Below are 19281 nucleotides of genomic sequence, written 5' to 3'. Positions count from 1 at the left end.
TGTGCTGCAGGTTTTCAGAGGCTTTGTCTGAGGTTGCAGTAAGCTGTTAGAAATGTGGGCTGCATTAAATGCGCTGATTAGTGGTCTGGGGAAGATATTGGGACTGTTCCAAAACCTATTGAGCATCCTCCGGAGGCTGCATTTTAAGACATCATAGGCATGCTCCTGACGCGAAGGCTGTTCCTGAAGATCTTAATTATGCTGCCTCCTAAGATATCTCGTTTTGGCCAAATTTTAAGGTATCATCGTATGTATCCTTCCCCAGGGTAGAAAAAAAATTCAAGATGGCGGACAAAGTGAGAGAAATTTAGATTATAAATATACTTATAATCCATTCAATACAGAAAAGTATCGATAAATAACAGTTTAAAATGATACAAAACCGACTATTTTACCCAAATTGTGTTTGAGTATTTATGCTCATTAGAGGATCGTGTCATTTCTCTCACATCACCTGTATTGAAATCAGTTGTGAGTCGATTGTCCCGTGCACTGTGCGTGAGAAGCACTCTTGAAAGATGCGCTGTGCTGCCGCCTATGTACAGCATTCCAAATCACTCTCTTATGGATAATTTCATTTAGGATGCTGCCATAGAAGACAGCTGCCTATATAGGGAGGAGACAGTGAGGCAGCTCACTAAACTTTGGAACAGACACATTGTCTTAAACAACTCTCCCTGTCTCTACCTCTCTATCTCTCTTTTCTGTGTTTTATTCTAGTGCTCTGGCTAGTAAAGTATGCATAATGATAATTCAGTGGTTGGATGGTTGCTCTTCATTCCATTCTTTGTTTATTGGATGACAAAATATCAAAGTCTTTCAATGACAAGACCTGGAGACATTCTCAAGATGGCTGCAATTTTCTAGTCATACATATAGCTGCGTATATCTAGTTCATAACTCCTATCTACTTAAATAAGGAAGACCAGAATCTCCAAAACTGTTCATCATGGAACTGTTTCAATGACAAATGTCAAATCAAATAATAAATGTTGTTTGTATAGCACCTTTCATAGATCAAATGCAGCTTAAACTGCTTCACATAAGGAACTGGCTGCATTAAATAAAAATAAAATAAATAAATAAAAGTATTAAAAAAGAAATGTATTTTAGATTTAAAAATAAATAAATAAATAAAACATTCATTTACACAAAAGTTAATAAAAAATAAACTAAACACTAAAAATAAAATATTTTTCAGGTTGGTCCATCTAATGTGCATGCACGTTACAGAGAAAATAAATAAATAAATTAACTGGCAATGTGTTTACCAGTAAGGCGATTGGCTTTTTTTTATTGTATTTTTTTTATCCCCTTTCCTCCCAATTTGAAATGCCCAATTCCCACTACTTAGTAGGTCCTCATGGTGGCGCGGTTACTCACCTCAATCCGGGTTGCGGAGGACAAGTCTCAGTTGCCTCCGCTTCTGAGATCGTCAATCCACGCAATTTATCACGTGACTCGTTGTGCATGACACTGCGGAGAATCCGCATGTGGAGGCTCATGCTACTGTCTGCGATACATGCACAACTTACCACGCACCCCATTGAGAGCAAGAACCACTAATTGCGACCACGAGGAGGTTACCCCATGTGACTCTATCTTCCCTAGCAACCGGGCCAATTTGGTTGCTTTGGAGACCTGGCTGGAGTCACTCAGCACACCCTAGATTAGAACTCGCGACTCCAGGGCTGGAAGTCAGCATCAATACTTGCTGAGCTACCCAGGCCCCGACTGGCTCTTTTTAACTAGGACTTCCATTCCTAAAGACACCATATTATACTGTCCCTGAATAATTCGTTTGGTTGTGGATAAAGGCGCCAGTGTTGTCCTGGATAGACACTAGTATGCAGATATCTACAGCCCCCTTCCCTAGTAGAGATTTTTAGATCAGTGGTTGACCAGTATAGGTTTTTTAATAGTCCATATTTAAATAATTACATTTGGTCACTCCAAACAAACACACACACACACACACACAATCCTGAAGTTGTGGTTACATCATAGGATTGTCATGAATACTCTTCTATCAATGCTGAAAGACTGTAGTCTATAAAACTTGTTGGCTAAAAGCTGCTCTTGCACTTAATTCTGAGAAAAAACAGAAGTTCCTCAGTACAAAGACTCTTGCGAAAGTGTAAGGGAGAGAGAGAGAGAGAGCGAGGGGGGACTCTGAAAGGCCACTATAAAGGGTGCATGATCCCTTTTCACAGCACAATTGAAACATAATTATTTCATGGCAGACTGTGTGCTCTGTAAATCTATGAATGGGAACGGCATTTAACTTTAATTAGCTCTGATTTATTCATTCTGACTGGATTGCTTGCAGAAAATTGGATCATCTGATTATAGTCAAGCATGAAAATGACCTGGTTAAACACTTCATAAAACCCGTGGAGAGAGAAAGAAATGCAGAAAGAAAAGAAACCTGGGATAAAACAATAAAGGGCAGATAAGAGAGAGGAAGATAGAGACAGACAGATGTGGAAGTGCATGGTGCCATGGCATATGCCAGTGCTGCGCAGTGTAGGCGGTTGCCATTCACCCTGCTGCAAACTAATAGATGGATTAGCAAACCGATCTCACGCTATAGGTTCCATGTCTACACCTGTGCCAAACTGCATGTGGATTTGAGATGATTTATTTGAGATGCATACACCTGGGCAAAGATGCATTCCTTGTCTACATGTCCCTGTGATGCTCGTATTTTTACACTATGAATCCACTGGCACAGAAGGAATATGCTCAGTACGATCCAGAATGCCAGAGGTCTGCTGCTTTTGGGGTTGGGGGTGGGGGGTGTCTGTAAATTGTATAGCAGTGTGGTTGTCTAAAGTATGGTCTTTAAATGCTTTCTATATTTGATCAGTGAAGTCATCATTTATTTGTACAATTATATTGGAAAAATGCAAACCTGGTTCTCTTGGTTTCCGAAAGTATACATATGGTGTCAATTTAATACACTTTTGTTAACCCAGCCTTGCCACAATAAGCGCATTTAAATGCACATTCTTACATGGATTATTCCTAAGCCAACAACATGTAAGGTCATGTAAATGCAATAAACTGTGTTCTTTTAGCAGGGTAAGTAATAAACGGTTTAAGCAAAAACTGATCGGCACACGTAGGTTTTTGCCAATTACCCCGAATTCACATTGCATGCAAACACCTTTGCCACTGTTCTTACTGGCTTATCCAATGTGTGCAAGTGTTGTGCATGTGCCTTTTTTGTTTTGATGTCAAAAGCAGCAAATAATCCCATGATTTCAAATTTATTTTTAATGCGGGTTTCTTTCGTTGTTTTCTATTATTATTATTATTAAGCTGATTTTTATTAGTTAGCAGTATTGCTGTGCATGTAAGCCTGCTTATCTAGAATTAAATAGAGTAATATGTAACGATGTGATTGAAGCACTGAATCAAGGGAAAACGCTGAAGACAGACCGGCATTGTAAACTATGCATAGTCCAACAGCAGTCTCAAATCTTAGAAGTCTGCCCGACAGTGACATCAACTGTAAATATTTTTACAAAATCCTCATGTTATTCTGTGCCTCATTTGTGTTTGTTTATTTCCAGTTACGACAACGAATGAGAATCTCGGGTCCAAAACTTGCACATCGACCAAAGTGTCCGGACTTCAGCGTAGCCAAGAACAGAGTAACGACATTTCGTTTGTCCTGCCGATCTCAAGTCCGACTCCTGCATCGCCCCCTACAGGGTCTCCTGCCCCTGCTGCGGCGGCAGCCCCCCTTCCCAGACCACACCCTATCTCCCCAAACCCTCTCAGTATCAAGAAGGAATCTTTGCCCCCTATTCCGACCCCTCCCCTCCTGAGGAACCAATCAAATCCACCAGAGCACAGAGTCCCACCCCCGCCGCACCACACCCGGCCAATCATCAGTCATCATCATCCTTCGCCATACAGCAATCTTCACGACATCAGGTTAATAATTATAAACGAGTATCATATAATTATCTTAGCAACCTGCTAATGTCAGACTGTTTGAAAATGAATTGTGAGTTGACTCTCCCATGCAGAGCTCTATTTTTGTGAAGTTGCTGCCTGTGTAGTGCATTTCAAATCAGACACTTATTTCAGTTTGGATGCTACAGCAGACAGCCAGGCAGCTTATTTGTTTTGGAACAGAGCTATGCTAATCTGTTTGCTAATGTTGAGCATATATCACTACATTTTCAGAACTGCTTTTTTAACTGCTGCTTTCTTTAATATTTATATTGTTTCTCATATTCCTTCCTTATCACAGCAACTGCAACTTATCTACTCTTCCACCCAAACACCACCTGCGTCACTCCCCTCATCATCTCAGCGGCCTCCCGTCTCCTGCTCCTCCTCTGCCTCTCTCCATAGCCGGACTTTCCACCTCCCACTACTCCCTTCACTCACCCTCTCACCTCTCCAGCCATCCGGCCATGTTTGCCACCCCTGCCACACTGCCTCCTCCACCCACCCTGCCGACTAACAGCCTGGTGGTGCCAGGACATCCTGCCGGACCACCCTACCCAGGTAAGAACCCTCCACTAGAAGTTAAACTGTATATGGTTGAGAATATTTTGGTGAACTGTTAATTTGAGCTTTATTTAAAGCCTCCACTTTTTACTCAGCCCAAGGAGTAGTTCACCCAAAATGAAAATTCTCTCAGTATTTACTCAAACTCATGTTGTTTCAAACCCATATGACTTTCTTTCTGCTGTGGAACACAGAGGGAAATCTGAAGCAGAATGACAGCCTCAGTCACCATTTACTTTCATTGCATCTTTTTCTATTCTATATGGTGACTGACGTTGTCATTTTGCCTAACATCTCCTTTTGCGTTCATCAGAAGAAAGAAATTCAAATGGGTTTGGAACATGAGGGTAAGTAAATTTACATTTTTGGGTGAACTGTGTCTTTAAGAGCTTGTATTTGTATATCAAAGTCAAATAATACACACAGTGCACTAAATAGCACTATATTATAAACATGGTAAATGCATACACCATGTTTTTACCAGGCGTGACGTGCTAAATCAGTGAGTGACAGAGCATTTTGTCAGTCATTTTGTTGGTTACAGTTTCTGTGGTGTTGCACTGGCAAGCCCTGCCCCCACAGTCAAATTGCATTGGTCCAAAATCCAGCTCCACATAACTTTTTATTAAACATCAAATATGTTCTGATTGGCTGAATTTCAAACTTGTCATGTTGCACCTGGTTAGAACATGGTCATATACTGTACATCAAATGCATCAATGCTAATTGATCCCAGTTAATAGTCTTAAAAAAGCACACTGTAGTGTTAGTACCTGAGTGGTAATCTCAGTTACTTTATGTCTGCTTTTTGGCAAGTGACCCATACAAAAAACAGCTTTCTGTACAAAGTATTTAGTAACAATAGCCTTGCTCTTAAATTGCATTCTTTTCAAGATTTCTCAAGATTGAGGCGAGATGGGGCATGCAGCAGAGGTCAGCAGCTGAAAACTTTGTCTTATATCCAGTTGGCCCTTGTTGTTATGTAATAAAGAATGATGTCAGCTACACTGTTCATTTCTAATATCTTCAGCCTGTTTCTCAGAAGGACACTTCGGCAGCAGAGTTATTGTGCATTGGCTTTTTTTAGTTTTAGTATTAATATTATTTTAAGCACAATACTATCACTTTAAATGCCAAATTTGATACAGTTTATGGTAATTTCAAAATTTGAGATGATAATTATACCTGCCCTCTTCATCTCTGCCTTTCCTTGTACGGTAAGTGTATTTTTGTTGATAATTGCCAAGATAACTTGGCATTTTAATGCCAAATCCAGGCACTTTAGTGCTACATGCTAATCTGAATGAGTAAATAAGAAATAAATAAAAATATATTGAAAAATTAAATAGCTGCATCCATGTCTTAAGTAACAAAGTCATCCTGCTTTATTTTTTGTATTTAGCTTGATGTCTTTGTTCATCATAATTAAACAAGTTTACATTCTGAATTGAAAGCATAACTTGATAGATTGATGTCTTTTAAAAGCATCAAGCAAGTACGAGTAAAGATTCTTAAAGTTCCTTCAATGCACATTCAAACTGTAATGTGTTTAACATGTAGAAAAGTCTTAAATCGCAAGGGAGTATCAGAATTAGTGTATGTCGGGTCAAGTGTGTGTGTTTTCTGCTGAGGTGACTCTTGGTTCTCTCTTGTCTTTAGATACCAGCCTGTTGATATCTTTCAACCAACCAATCATGTATTGCCAGCCTCATTCGGGGATTCTGATTGGCACATTGTCACAGGCAACTCTCTTACCTCCACCAATGAGTCCCCACGTAGAAAACCCTCACACCTTGAATTGGAGAAACAGAGAAAGCCAGGTGACTACCCTCTTTCTCTTCTTACCGCTGTTGTGAGAACTCACTGGCCGCCCGTGCCTTTTTTTCTTTCCCTCCTGTGTCCCGCCCCCTTTCCCCTTCCTTCCCCCTTCGCTCTCCTTTCTTGCAGAGCATGATCTTCTGCGGCAGGAGTTGAACAACCGCTTCCTGGTTCAGAGCTCAGAGCGAGGTCGGGGGACGGCGCCAGGGGTGACAGGGTCACCATTGGCCCCTGTGTCGCTCCTCCGGGCCGAGTTTCACCAACATCAGCATATGCACCAACACACGCATCAGCACACCTTCACGCCCTTCCCCGCCAGTCTGCCCCCTGCAGCCATCATTGGGCCGCCCACCGCACCTCCCATGGTGTGTACCCCAGCCAGAAATGTGAGGATAAGTAAAAACAGATAGATTTTACTCCCTTCCTACCTCCTCATTCCCCCTTAAAACATCCCAACCTATCAACAAGCCCCATCCTAAACGGCCTTATACAGATTGGTCTGTTTAAATCCGCCAAATAATACACTACATGGCCAAAAGTATGGGAGCAAATTTCCACAGCCATGTTCCAACATCTAGAAGAAATCCTTTGCAGAAGCTGTTAGGGAAGACCAACTGCCTATTAATACCCATGGTTGTGAAGTTTTGGGTGTCCACATAGTTTTGGCCATATAGTTTATGTAGTAATGCTTATTGCCTACTACCTAAAAGGCCCAAAGCTAAGCCAGTCCAAATCTTAAACAGAGGCCAAGGGGTTACAACAGTTTTACAACACCATTTCAGAGACATAACTGATACCCATCATCCTAACAAGATAAACTATTGTCCCATGACAACCACAAATATTGTAGCTCTTTCATATGAGCAACATGATGATTTTTCTGAGTGCTGGGGGCTGTTTGAGAAAAAACAGGAGGCAGACAGGCCCTGTGGCGTGACTGAGATACAGACAGAACTCATTCTGTGTGACACATTTAAAGCTTGCGGTCAAAACATAATAACCTTACCACAGATGAAAGTCATGACATCAACAGGGTTGTTTTGATAAAGTGTAATTGCTTCCGTGTGCAAAGCAGCTATTAGAGGCCAACTTTGGCAGCCTATAATCAGATAAATTCAGCTCCTCAAAGTTAGCTAGACATATGAAATGCATTGTGTTCTCTGAAACGTATTCAGACTGGAATGAGAGTGTCTTATCATATCTACCATTCACCATGAACCAATTCAAAAGATGTATCGCATTATGTCAGATCAGGAGATGAAAAGTTTGAGGCTGTTTAGCATTTTTGAACCATGAGATATTACTATCTGCTTACATATTAATGCTAAACATGCTGTATGCTTTGTAAGTTGCTGCTTGTAGTCTTTTGTGGGTTATAGATTTGTTTAATCAGATTCTGAAGCTTTCAAATAGCATACATGATGAAAATGTGTTATCTCTGGTATTCAATGATATACACTCCACCACACCTTCCTTAAATGTTTTATGCTTTCTTATTTGCCAAACTAACATTGTTGAATTTCTTTCAACACCATGTGATTTAAATTGATGTTTGTCTATTAAGAAAGATGTAGATATGATGGTTTATTGCTAAAGCATTTCTGGCATGCATAGGTTAATATTTAAGGCCAGAAACATACTTCAGGCAAGTACGCATAAACTGACACGAGCACTAAGCCACTGAATTGCCAATGTGCAGTTCGGTTGACAATGTGCGATCTTGCGTTACTATGGCATAACAAGCCTCAGTAATCAAGGGGACATTCAGAAGTCGGTGCCATTAAACAGGATGAGTTATTTTTCAGGTAAGTTGCTATAAATATATTGACTTTATTCTCTTCAAACTGTTGCTCTGCCATGACAGTAGTTTAGTTAAAAGAGAAAACTCACTGTAGAAGCAAATAATTCACTCTAATGTCCCCTTGTGGCAACGTTGAGAATGCAACTATGCATGAAATCAAGCTTGTGTAGCTAGAAGCATCTGCATTCACGCACTTGCGTAGAGTATGTTTCAGCCTTAAGAGTCTTTCCATTGGAAACAGGAAAGTGTTGTGGTTTACTGCCTGGAGTCACCGTTACAATAATAACAGCAATAGTAAATACTGTTTCATGTTGACGTACACACATCATATAATGTCTGGTAACACACTTCATATAATGTCTCTTTCTTTTTTCTTTCTTTTCCTACCATTTCTTGAAAAACAATATAACGATTTTATTGTTTACAGATATAATATTGAGCTGTTTGTTATAAAGCATAGACTGGGGCAGTGAATTTTAAAGCACTGTTTTTTGTGTGTAACCATAAACCTTTGCTGGATTTACTCATCAAGTGTTAACCATAAAAAAGGCGTGCAGCCCTAAGAAGAGACCCAGAAGTGCAACGAGCAGGCAAACCAGATCAGGGATTTTCTCAGCCAGGGCAAACTCCTGTGTTTGATTTAGGCTAATTATCACCACACATTCATACGTTTCAAGATAAAAGCAGCTTATGCATGTTGATCTGTTGTAATAAAAAGTCTGTACCATGAATGGGCTGTGGTTTAAGCACTGCTGTTTTTCAAAATAACGTACACATGGTGGCCTGGGTAGCTCAGCGTGTATTGATGCTGTCTGCCACCCCTGGAGTCACGAGTTCGAATCCATGGTGTGCTGAGTGACTCCAGCCAGGTCTCCTAAGCAACCAAATTGGCTCGGTTGCAAGGGAGGGTAGAGTCACTTGGGGTAACCTCCTCGTGGTCATGATTAGTGGTTTTCGCTCTCAATGGGGCACGTGGCAAGTTGTGTGTGGATCGCGGAGAGTAGCATGAGCCTCCACATGCAGAGTCTCCACGGTGTCATGCATAACGAGCCACGTGATAAAATGCGCAGATTGACGTCTCAGAATCGGAGGCAACTGAGACTTGTCCTCCGCCACCCGGAATGAGATGAGTAACCGTGCCACCATGAGGACATACTAAGTAGTGGGAATTGGGCATTCCAAATTGGGAGAAAAGGGGATCAAAATTTTTAAAAAAAGAAACGTACACATGCATTGAGAGCTTATCCATTTTTATTACCATCACCTGAGACTTGAGATGGTGAGCTTCTGTAAAAACTGCACTAAAGAGGGTTTGTAATAGATTTGTGTGTTTATTTTAAAGAAATCACTTTCACTTACTTGCAATTATATGGATTTTAAAGCAACGGAGATCTTCCCATAAATGTGAAAGTCGTTCCATTAATTGATAGAAAACTTGAGCTCAATGTGATTTGTCTTACAGAGTATGATTTACACTTTGAAAACAATATACTTCATTTACTGCAGTTTAGAAGTTGACCATGATTAAACATGAGTTAATTCCATTTATATGTGTAGATAGCAAACTTGGATGGCCTCTGTTCATTGTGAAGCTATATCTGATGTCTAAAAACGTGAGGCAGTGAAATTATAACATTGAATGATGTATGCAATAATTGAAAAAAAATCATGTACAAATAATTTGTGAAGTTATTAAAAAAATATGAAAACAATTGTTTTAATTTTAGAATATTAGATATTATTATAAAATAATTTATAAAAGTATTCTTAAATTGTTTTATTAAATAGATTTTTGAAAAATAATAAAAAAGTTATGAAAATGTAAAAGATTAAAAGTACGATTTTTTTAATTACATTTATATGAATGTTTCTAACTAAGCATGAATCACATCAGCACACTGCCACATTCACATGCCAATTTTAGTTGCTTATACTATAATTAGGCCACTAATTTTACTCTCACATCTTACAACTTGGCTAGTTATAAAACTTGAAAAAGTAATAACTTTTCTATATATATATTTCTTAACTATAAAGAAATGACACTATCACATAATGAGTGGCTCATGTGAATGTAATTGGAAGTGAAGGGTGCCTTTCATTTGTTTAGCAATCTGGTTTGAGTCTTTTGTGAACATATTCCCACACTCTGGGTTTGCTCTCTGATGCCTGTGCCAGCTGCGGCTGCAGTGGTTTTCTTTCATGTGAATGGCTGCTTTACTGTGTAATTGTTTTATTAAAAGGGTGTAATTTATTTGAGCTTCATCTGCTTTTTATTTGACAATGTAAGCACACTGCAGTGAAGCTCTCATGTTTTTGGTTGCAGATGCCTTTGATTTTGTTGATATGTTTTTAATTTGTGCTCTTTCTCTCTCTCTTCTTCTTCTTCTCTCTTTCTATTTTCTCTCTCTTTCCTTGTCTAGTTCGACAAATACGCTCCAAAGCTGGACAATCCTTTCCTGAGACATTCAAATGTAAGTGTCAACTTGTTTTGACTGCATAACCTGTTTGCTTTGACTGTAGATGAAAGAGATCACTATGTAAACATTTTTGGATTTAGAGACATTTTTAAAAATCTTTTGCATGTTTTTAACCATGCTTGGTTTGATGTAATCTTCAAAGCAGTGTTGTAAAGTTATTAAAGCTTAAAGAGATGATTGAAGTAGAAGAATTTTACTTAAAATCTTTTTTTTTTTTTCTCTGCAGTTAATTCCCTCCTACCCACCAACAATGCCGGGCATGCCTCCATTGCTTCCACATTCAGGGCCCTTCAGTTCGCTGCAAGGTGCCTTCCAGCCAAAGGTTAGGCCTCAGCTCACACTATTCATTTAATACTATGTTGATGTGGAAATGTAGACTAAGCTACTTTGAATTGAGCAGAACAAGGAAGATGCAGTGGAATATACGGCTCTCAACCAATTCCAGGTTGTCAGTGTGATAACATAGATATGAGCCTTAAGAAAAATCTCATGGTAGAACCTTCTACAAATTAACTGTTGGCCAGATCAGTCTGTAAATTTGTCCTTAAGTTCTATTTCAGAAAATTAAACTTGTCAATTTAAGTTGCAAGTTAAATCTCTTCTTAAAGAGTTTGGTTACAGTTACTAGAGTTTAGGGCATATTCTCTATATTTTAAGCTTAAGTACTTATTGGGGAGATGCAGATTCGAATCTAGCTTTCCATGAAAGTGGCAAAAAGCCCAAAAATAAGGAAGTAAGGGGCTCTGGTACAGAATAAAGTGTTTACCTTGCACAGTCTATTAAAAGTGAACAAGGAAAAATTGCATTCTATTTGATGTTAAATGTTTTAAATTATTAGAATTAGAATCATGCGCATTGTATGTTGGCTTTTATGTTTTTTTATATCAGTGAGTGGAAATGTAGCATGTACCCTGATTCAGAGCCCCGCCTCACCTTACCATTAGTATTCATGGTGCCCTCAAATACCGCACAGCTGCATTTATACTGAAGGCAGCCTGAGATATCTACCACTGCCACTTTCTCCCCTAATAGATTATCCAAAGAGGCACAGGCTCAATAACTGGAGGCATTTGTGTTAACTTGAAAGTTTGCACTGTGGTCTTGAGTAAGATGGTGTGTGTGCGTGCGTGCGTGCGTGTTTGATTTGTGTATGACATAGCCTCCACTCTGTTGGTGTGTAATGGGTTTTTTTCCCTGGCACTTCTCAAATAACTCTCACTATCATGTTAGCTATAAGTAAAAACTGGAGCAAGTCTCAAATATCTAGCAAAAATTAAGTTTATGAGGATAAATGACTGTGGCATCCACCAAACTTGGGAATGAAGTGAAGTTTTGTAACTTCAGCCATGCCTATAATGGGACACATGACTTAATGAAAGAATACATGGAAAAATACAGAAGCCATAGTTAATATTTAAGGAGTAAATTTGATATTTGGACAAGTTCAGAGTATACAACCCTAAAATGAAATAGTGTTTTCTGGCCTAAATATAGGGGAGGTTAGCTGGTGCCAGACATATTTTAGTAATCACACCATGTAAATAAATAAGTCTATTATACTGTGTTCAGAATTTATAGATGTCCAGGAACATTTGCTCCCATTTTCATACATGATGCATGAGGTTGAATTGTGATCAATACCTAGTATATCTCAAAACGCTAATGAAGCAAAGGTCAATCCTCAATGTATAACTTTGTTCCATTAGTCTTTTGTAGACAGTCTGAATTTCTTTCTTTAGGCCTCAAACCCTATTGATGTTGCAGCACGACCAGGAGCTGTCCCCCACACTCTCTTACAAAAGGACCCAAGGGTAAGCCACCCATTGAGGAGATCCACTTCAAACCCTGTTCTCACTGACAGCAATTACATTACTGGAGGTCACTGAGTCTCTGTTCCTTTGGTTTCTAGTAGGCCGGCACTCCAACTCGACTGCAGTTTGTAGTGTAGTATAACTGTATGAGGCAGCTGATCACTGAGTGCACTCCTATTGGTAGTCACGCATTGCGTCAATGTTCATTTTGAGAAAGTTGAGCTCTGCCCAGCTTTGTTGCATCACAAACAATCGCTTCTGTTGCCGTAACTCACCAACCAAATTATTGACTTCAGGTTGCTTTAGAATGCTGTCATTTTGAGTGCCCCTTTAGAGATCACCTTCATTCTGGTTTGTAGCAGACAATTTTCATTAACCGATCCAATCCAATTCCCTACCTAAAGTCCTTCTAGAATTCATTTGCTGGAAACAAATGATTTAAAGTTTATTTGACACATAAAATCCCTCTAGTTAAATATCTTGTTCTCTCGGAAATATGCAGGATTACATAAATAAAATGGGTGTTGTTATATGTCACTCATGTTCCTGCAAATCACCAAAATGACTTCAGAATGGACAGACTAAACGAATGACTTCAGGTTGCTTTATCATTTGAAGTCCATCTATTTGAATATCCTTTTTCTAGTTGAATATCCTGTTTCCTTTAGAAAGATGTGAGATTACTAAAATAAAATAAATTGCAAACATTGTTTCATGTTGCTCATGTTGCCGGACACTGCCACATTTGATTAAATATAAATTACTTCAGGTTGCTTTGTTGCTGTAGATATTTGTCAGTGTGAACACCCCTTTAGAGATCAGCTTCATTCTGGTATGTAACACCCACTGTTTTGAGGATCCAGTCAATTCCTTACATAAAGTCCCCCTAGTTTAAATCATTTGCTGGAAATCGCCAAATCTCATTGAAAATTGGTGATTTCAGGTTGCTTTGTCACATAAACTCCCTCTAGTCAGAGATTTCATTTCTAGTCGAGTATCCTGTTTCACTAAGAAAGATGTGAGATTACTGAAATAAAATGGGTTCATGTCACTCATGTTGCAAAGAAATCACCAAATATCATATAAAACAAATGACTTGGGTTGCTTTGTCGCTACAGATCGCTGCCAGTTTTAATGCCCCTTTAGAGATCAGTCATTAAGTCTTATTTTTCTCTGTTTCCTCACAGATAACAGATCCTTTTAGGACATCAGTAAGAGTAAGAATCACCCTTTCATTCCATTCCAAATCCCTAAATTTTCCCCATAAATGCCACCGCCTTTTTGCTAATGCTTTGACACTTCCTCTGTGTTTATGTCAGAAGCCTGGTAAATGGTGTGCAGTACATGTTCAGATCGCCTGGCAGATCTACCATCATCAACAGAAGATGAAAGTAAGTTATCATAGAACCCAAGAAAAGATTCACAAAAGCCTTCCCCTCTTTTTTTCTTTTTCTTTTATATGATATATAGCTAGAAGGAAGTACAAGAATACATAAGCCAGCCTCAACTTGTAATAGTACAGAGAAAAATATGTTATATACAGTATATATATATATATATATATATATATATATATATATATATATATATGTACACACACACACTCACTGACCACTTTATCAGGAACATTATGGTCCTAATAATGTGCCCGGCGTGATCTTCTGCTGTCTTAGCCCATCTGCCTCAAGGTTCGACGTGTTGTGCATTCTAAGATGCTATTCTGCTCACCACAATTGTACAGAGTTGTTATCTGAGTTTCCGTAGCCTTTCTGTCAGCCCGAACCAGTCTGACCATTCGCCGTTGACCTCTCTCATCAACAAGGCATTTCCGTCCACAGAACTGCCGCTCACTGGATGTTTTTTTTTTTTGTTGTTGTTGTTGTTGTTTTGGGCACCATTTTATGTTTTGGAAAATATTAACACATTTATGCATGCAGGATGTTTGCATTAAATATAATCTCAAAATGATGTTTGTCCCTCAACAGCAGATGCACTTAGACCCTCATAAACTGGACATGAATGGAAAACTTGATCTGTTTAGCCGTCCGCCAGGCCCTGGTGTGTTCCCTGGGTTCCCCTACCCTCATGATCTTGCCAGGCCACTCTTTTCATCAACAGGTTTGTGTAATGAAATGACATTTAAATGCAGAATATTTTTCGCAGGAAATCTTTCAAAAAATCGAATTCTCTGAAAATTTTGATGAAAAACTGTTTAAAGTCAACATGAATTTAAAAATGTACCCTATTTACTTTATTTTATACAAATTCCTTGTCGTATTGTGAATCAATCATTGTTGAACAGTACTTCAACAAAACATTTGTAGTCTTTTAATAGAATGTTATAACTTGCCTCGCCTCAGAAACAACATTCTGGCTGGTTTCACCATTTTTCAACTTCTCCCCTCTAATCATCTTATCATTTAGAGACCATTTTTCAAGATCAAATTAATTCCCGATGCATAAAGTCAAGTAAAATCTTGAAAACATGTTTTACTCTGAAATACGTGAGATTAAGGAAGTGAAATGGGTTGCAAAATGTATTTTTATGTTGACTTTAATACCCAATATGATGATGACAGTTCTAGAGAAAAAGTAGCAGTTGCCCAACCATTCTTGGAAAAGGCCAGCTTACTGTTGATTGCTGTTATGGAAATGCACAATGCTGATTATGGTAAATAACTGTATAAAACCGCATACACATATCCTATTTTTTAAAGTTTCATTTTCATTCCACATACATACTACAGTACATTTATAATCCAACTCAGATACTGCCCTCACAGATTATTTATTCTTGATCTTGTAAAATTATACTGCATTCTCTCTATTGGAATGGCTTTAGTATAATGAAAATGGATTTGTATGTCTTTTTCTCCAGCTCCTTGCTCGCTGATTTGCATGTGGTTATTTTGAATATTGTCTCAGCCCAACACTGGGGCCCCAAGCGTGAATATAAATGCGTTTACCTGATACAATTGACTGGTAGCTCTCGGTTGAAGGGCAACATGAGCGTGTCTGCCCTTTAGAATGTAATTATGCTGCATTGTGTCATGAAGGAGCTTGTAATTGGTTTCTTCATTACCGATACACACAAACAAATGATACATAGTTCAGCCTAAATAGACAGTTGACCCTTTCAAACACAACCTGAACACTCAATCCAAGACATCTCTGCATCATCTTAGAGGCTCAATACACAGTATTAGCTTATTAAATTACTGCTGTGGCTTTTATAAAGGTGCAGTGTTTAATTTCTGCTCCACTGGCAGCACCAAACGGCATTGCTGAAATGGTGATTATTTCCAAACATGTTTTCCAAAAACACCTACCACCCCTTCTGCCCTGCCCCATCTGCCATTTTTTGGAAAACTAGTAAATTCTCCACTAAACAGTTTATTATAGATAGTCATGATGCAAACCCACATCACTGGTTGAGCCAGAAGTTGTCTCAATCAAGCAGAGCAATGTAACTGCCAGAGAGATGCAATGGCTTGCTTACAGTTGACTCTGCATTAAACTGAGTTTGGAGAATGTATTTTAACATAGAAAAACCTTTCACACTTTACCTTTTAAGTAACAAGGTTATAGTATCAAATCCGCTCCTTTCCTAAGCCAAGATCTCTCTTATCGGCATGTCAAATCTGTAGTGATTCATTTTTAATGAAATGTGGCTGTTTTGGTGTATCTGTTCACTGTTTGATAAACTTTGTCTGAAATTCAGGCTGATTATGATAATTTTCTTTCATACTCCATAGGATCGGGCCATCCGGCAGCTTCACCGTATGGACCGTCTCCTCATCACACTGGCTTCCTGCCTCCCAGCCATTTGGCAGGTAAGTGTAAGTAACCCACCATTTTAAATATTTCTTCCGTATGTCCTTTAGTGTTTTAAATGGTATATGTTCTTCTGTTGTATAGACGTTAGTCAGAGAAAGCCATATTTACTTTGATGCTGATGAAAACAAGGTTTTGTTGGATAGAAGTACAGTCTGTTCCATATGTTGTAGTGTTGCATACATGGGTGTCAATTGTTCATTCAGTGAAACATTGAGAATACAGTACATCTTTCCATAAATTTCCAGTGCACAAAAAACTCCAGAAAACTTCAGCTGGGAATATTATATTTGATCTAGGACTTAAAGATAGAATGACGTATTAAATGAACTGTGCTTCTCTTTTTGTTAACATCAAATGAAAAATGGCATCTGATTATGGTCTGTTGGTGTGCTGTAGTCTTGTTATCAGCGGCTCAGAAGTGTCTTCCCAAGGGTCGCTTATTATAATCTCATCTGAACAAAACTAACTTATTATTGAGTAACTACAGTGTTTTTCAACCTCAGAATTCCAAAATGAATTGTATTCCAAAATATGATATTTAATATTAACTGATTTGGAAACAATATTGTGTATATTGTTCACAATAATGTGTTGTTAATTACTTCCAAGAGAAGTATCAATTCAATTGGCCAAAATGTTTTTTTCCCCCATTGTATGTCATAGAAAATTCTGACCAGTATTCTACCAGTGTTCTCTACAACATAGTAAACGTACATTTTACTATCAGCCCCCGTTTCCTGTGCTTCATTCCAAAAATAATTGAAGCCGTGTCTATCAGTGATGTTATGTGGTTTCTGAGCTGAATGGTGATTTCACACAGTGAGCTTTCAAGTCAATCCAATTTGAGTTCATAAACACCTGGGGCACAGAGGAAATGGAGAGAAACTAACGAAACACATTGAGGATTAGTCATAAATCCAAACCTGGAGTTGAGGAATTTAAATTCTGGTTCCACACAGATAGCACTGAATTGTGTTTTTCTTTTGTTGATGTGAGGTTGTATTTAATTAAATATATCTAAATATACTTTAGGAATGATTTGGCCTTCCCAGCAAGGTAAGTTTTAATAATTAGCTTAATATTTTACTGATAACTACATGGAAGGATAAGAGAAATATCTAGAGGAAATGGGACACATGAGCTGAAATTTACAAGCTTTTATTTAACCATTTTGCATATCAGACATCTCAAAATTTGCACAATTGTGCCCAAACAATCACACTCCAATCAGGTATTGCTCTTCAAGGCCAGCACATCTTGCTGCTGAATGTGCAGCCAATGAATACTTTCCAACAGTCCTACTGGGAAAAATAAACAACCCTTAGGAAGTCAGAATAGCAGCAGTAACAGTGACGCAAAAACAAAGCTGGCTTGTAAGAGAAAAGCCGGTTGGAATGGTCGGGCACCTCCGGCCCTGCGTCGCTAATCCCTGTTTGGCATTTTGCAGATCCTTTCAGTCGCTCCAGTACCTTTGGCGGCCTCAGCAACCTTTCAAGCAGTGCCTTCGGTGGATTAGGCAACCCAACCCTTGGTAAGCCCCGGCCCCCGGCCTCTAGCTTGACTCAGAGCAGCACAGCTTAGCTCTGGACCACAGAGAAAGCAGAGGGAATAAAAAATAGAGGAGGGAATGAAAGAAAGGCACTTAGTGTTGCAGCAAATGCCAAATAAGAGTTTAGGGAGGTAGGGGGAGGCAGGCATTACAGCAGACTGGTTTAATCGTACACCGGCAGCTTTTGACAAATTCACACCCCAAATCAAAGCTTGCAGCCTAACTGGTTTAGCATTGTTCTTGCATTAATTAGTTTCCCAGTGCTCGCAAACTAAGGTGGAGGGTCCACTCTTATTCTTTCTGTTTTTTGCCATATCTCATTTCCTTTCGCTTCTTCCTTCATTGGCTGAATGGTACTCTTTTGAGTGAAATTGATTGCATTGAAAAAGAATCTCAATGGAACGCTTTGCTTTTCATTGCGCTTGACCCCACTGGGTCATTGATTTGTTCTCTCCTGAGAAGTCTTGAAAAGCAGGAGAGTAGTGAGTAAGCCCCCTGGTACCCCATTTGACATCAGTTGGAGAAACTACTATACACCATTAACCTTTCAGTTTGTATGAGCAGAACCTCAACAGAAGACAAAAGCAACTTTTTACCCTCTTTCTGTTGGAATAACCTGTTAAATGGATGGTTTGTTTCTTCTCATTTCAGGGGCCAACAGTGTGTTTGGACCCAAAGAGGGTCCAGGGCTGCCTGGTCTTAGTAGTCCCCATCACGATACCTGGCATCGGCTGCACCGGACTCCACCCTCCTTCCCTACCCCTCCACAGTGGCCTAAATCTATGGATGCAGAAAGAAGCAGCTCTGCAAACAGCCATGACAGGGACAGAGACCGGGAACGAGAGAAAGATAAAGAACGAGATAGAGAGAAAAGAGACTCTTCTGTTGGAAAAGAAGAGAAAGATAAGGACAGGTAGGTGTTACAAACTGAGATTACCCAGATCAATGGACTCAATTCATCCCCTTTTTGTCTGCTAATAAGGGTCAGACTTTGTCAAGTCAACATACTGTTATTAAACAAACATAGGTCTCCCTAACCAGACACCAAAATGTTTTACTGTATGACGTCCTAGAGACTTCATGCTATGTCCACCAAATTAGGCACAGTCATAATCTGTTCTGATTTGTCTTTTGTCTTTGTGATTGTGATTGGTATAACAATTTTACAAAAGTGGATGATCAAAATGATCCCGAATTTCCCCTAGACTGGCACAGACCTTCAGACTGTTCTGACTGACTTTGCTATATCGTTTCTAAAAGATCAAAGTTACTATTTTCCTGTAACGGACAATCAAATATTTCTAACATCGATCAATTAATCTATTTGTCAGGCTTAGATAGCCCTCAAATTTGAAGGCTTTTTAAACTTTTTATAAAATTTTTATAAAAACTTTTGTTAAGCCAACATTCAAAGTTTATCTTGACACACTTTTCTAGTTATATAAATGTATTTTT

General features: G+C 38.9%; 1 protein-coding gene across 9 annotated transcripts in view; it reads left to right on the top strand.

Moving 5' to 3' along the window:
• The window catches only part of LOC127435282 (autism susceptibility gene 2 protein homolog), a 483349-nt gene that overhangs the window by 461589 nt on the left and 2479 nt on the right, over window positions 1-19281 (top strand). For 3 of the 9 annotated variants that reach the window (XM_051688652.1, XM_051688629.1, XM_051688697.1), the window contains 12 exons: window positions 3579-3945; window positions 4268-4527; window positions 6478-6734; window positions 10573-10623; window positions 10856-10951; window positions 12369-12440; window positions 13628-13657; window positions 13760-13831; window positions 14426-14558; window positions 16196-16279; window positions 17725-17808; window positions 18478-18739. In XM_051688652.1, the coding sequence (XP_051544612.1) occupies window positions 3579-3945; window positions 4268-4527; window positions 6478-6734; window positions 10573-10623; window positions 10856-10951; window positions 12369-12440; window positions 13628-13657; window positions 13760-13831; window positions 14426-14558; window positions 16196-16279; window positions 17725-17808; window positions 18478-18739 (1768 nt within the window). Of the gene's footprint in view, window positions 1-3578; window positions 3946-4267; window positions 4528-5424; window positions 5464-6189; window positions 6351-6477; window positions 6735-10572; window positions 10624-10855; window positions 10952-12368; window positions 12441-13627; window positions 13658-13759; window positions 13832-14425; window positions 14559-16195; window positions 16280-17724; window positions 17809-18477; window positions 18740-19281 lie in introns of all 9 variants that reach the window. The other 6 variants (XM_051688662.1, XM_051688645.1, XM_051688637.1 and 3 more) reach the window with 6 other exon arrangements.

This window comes from Myxocyprinus asiaticus, chromosome 4, assembly GCF_019703515.2.
Source record: "Myxocyprinus asiaticus isolate MX2 ecotype Aquarium Trade chromosome 4, UBuf_Myxa_2, whole genome shotgun sequence".
Classification (NCBI taxonomy): Eukaryota; Metazoa; Chordata; class Actinopteri; order Cypriniformes; family Catostomidae; genus Myxocyprinus; species Myxocyprinus asiaticus.
Note: the sequence above shows the minus strand (reverse complement) of the source record. Positions and strands in the feature narration are given on the sequence as shown.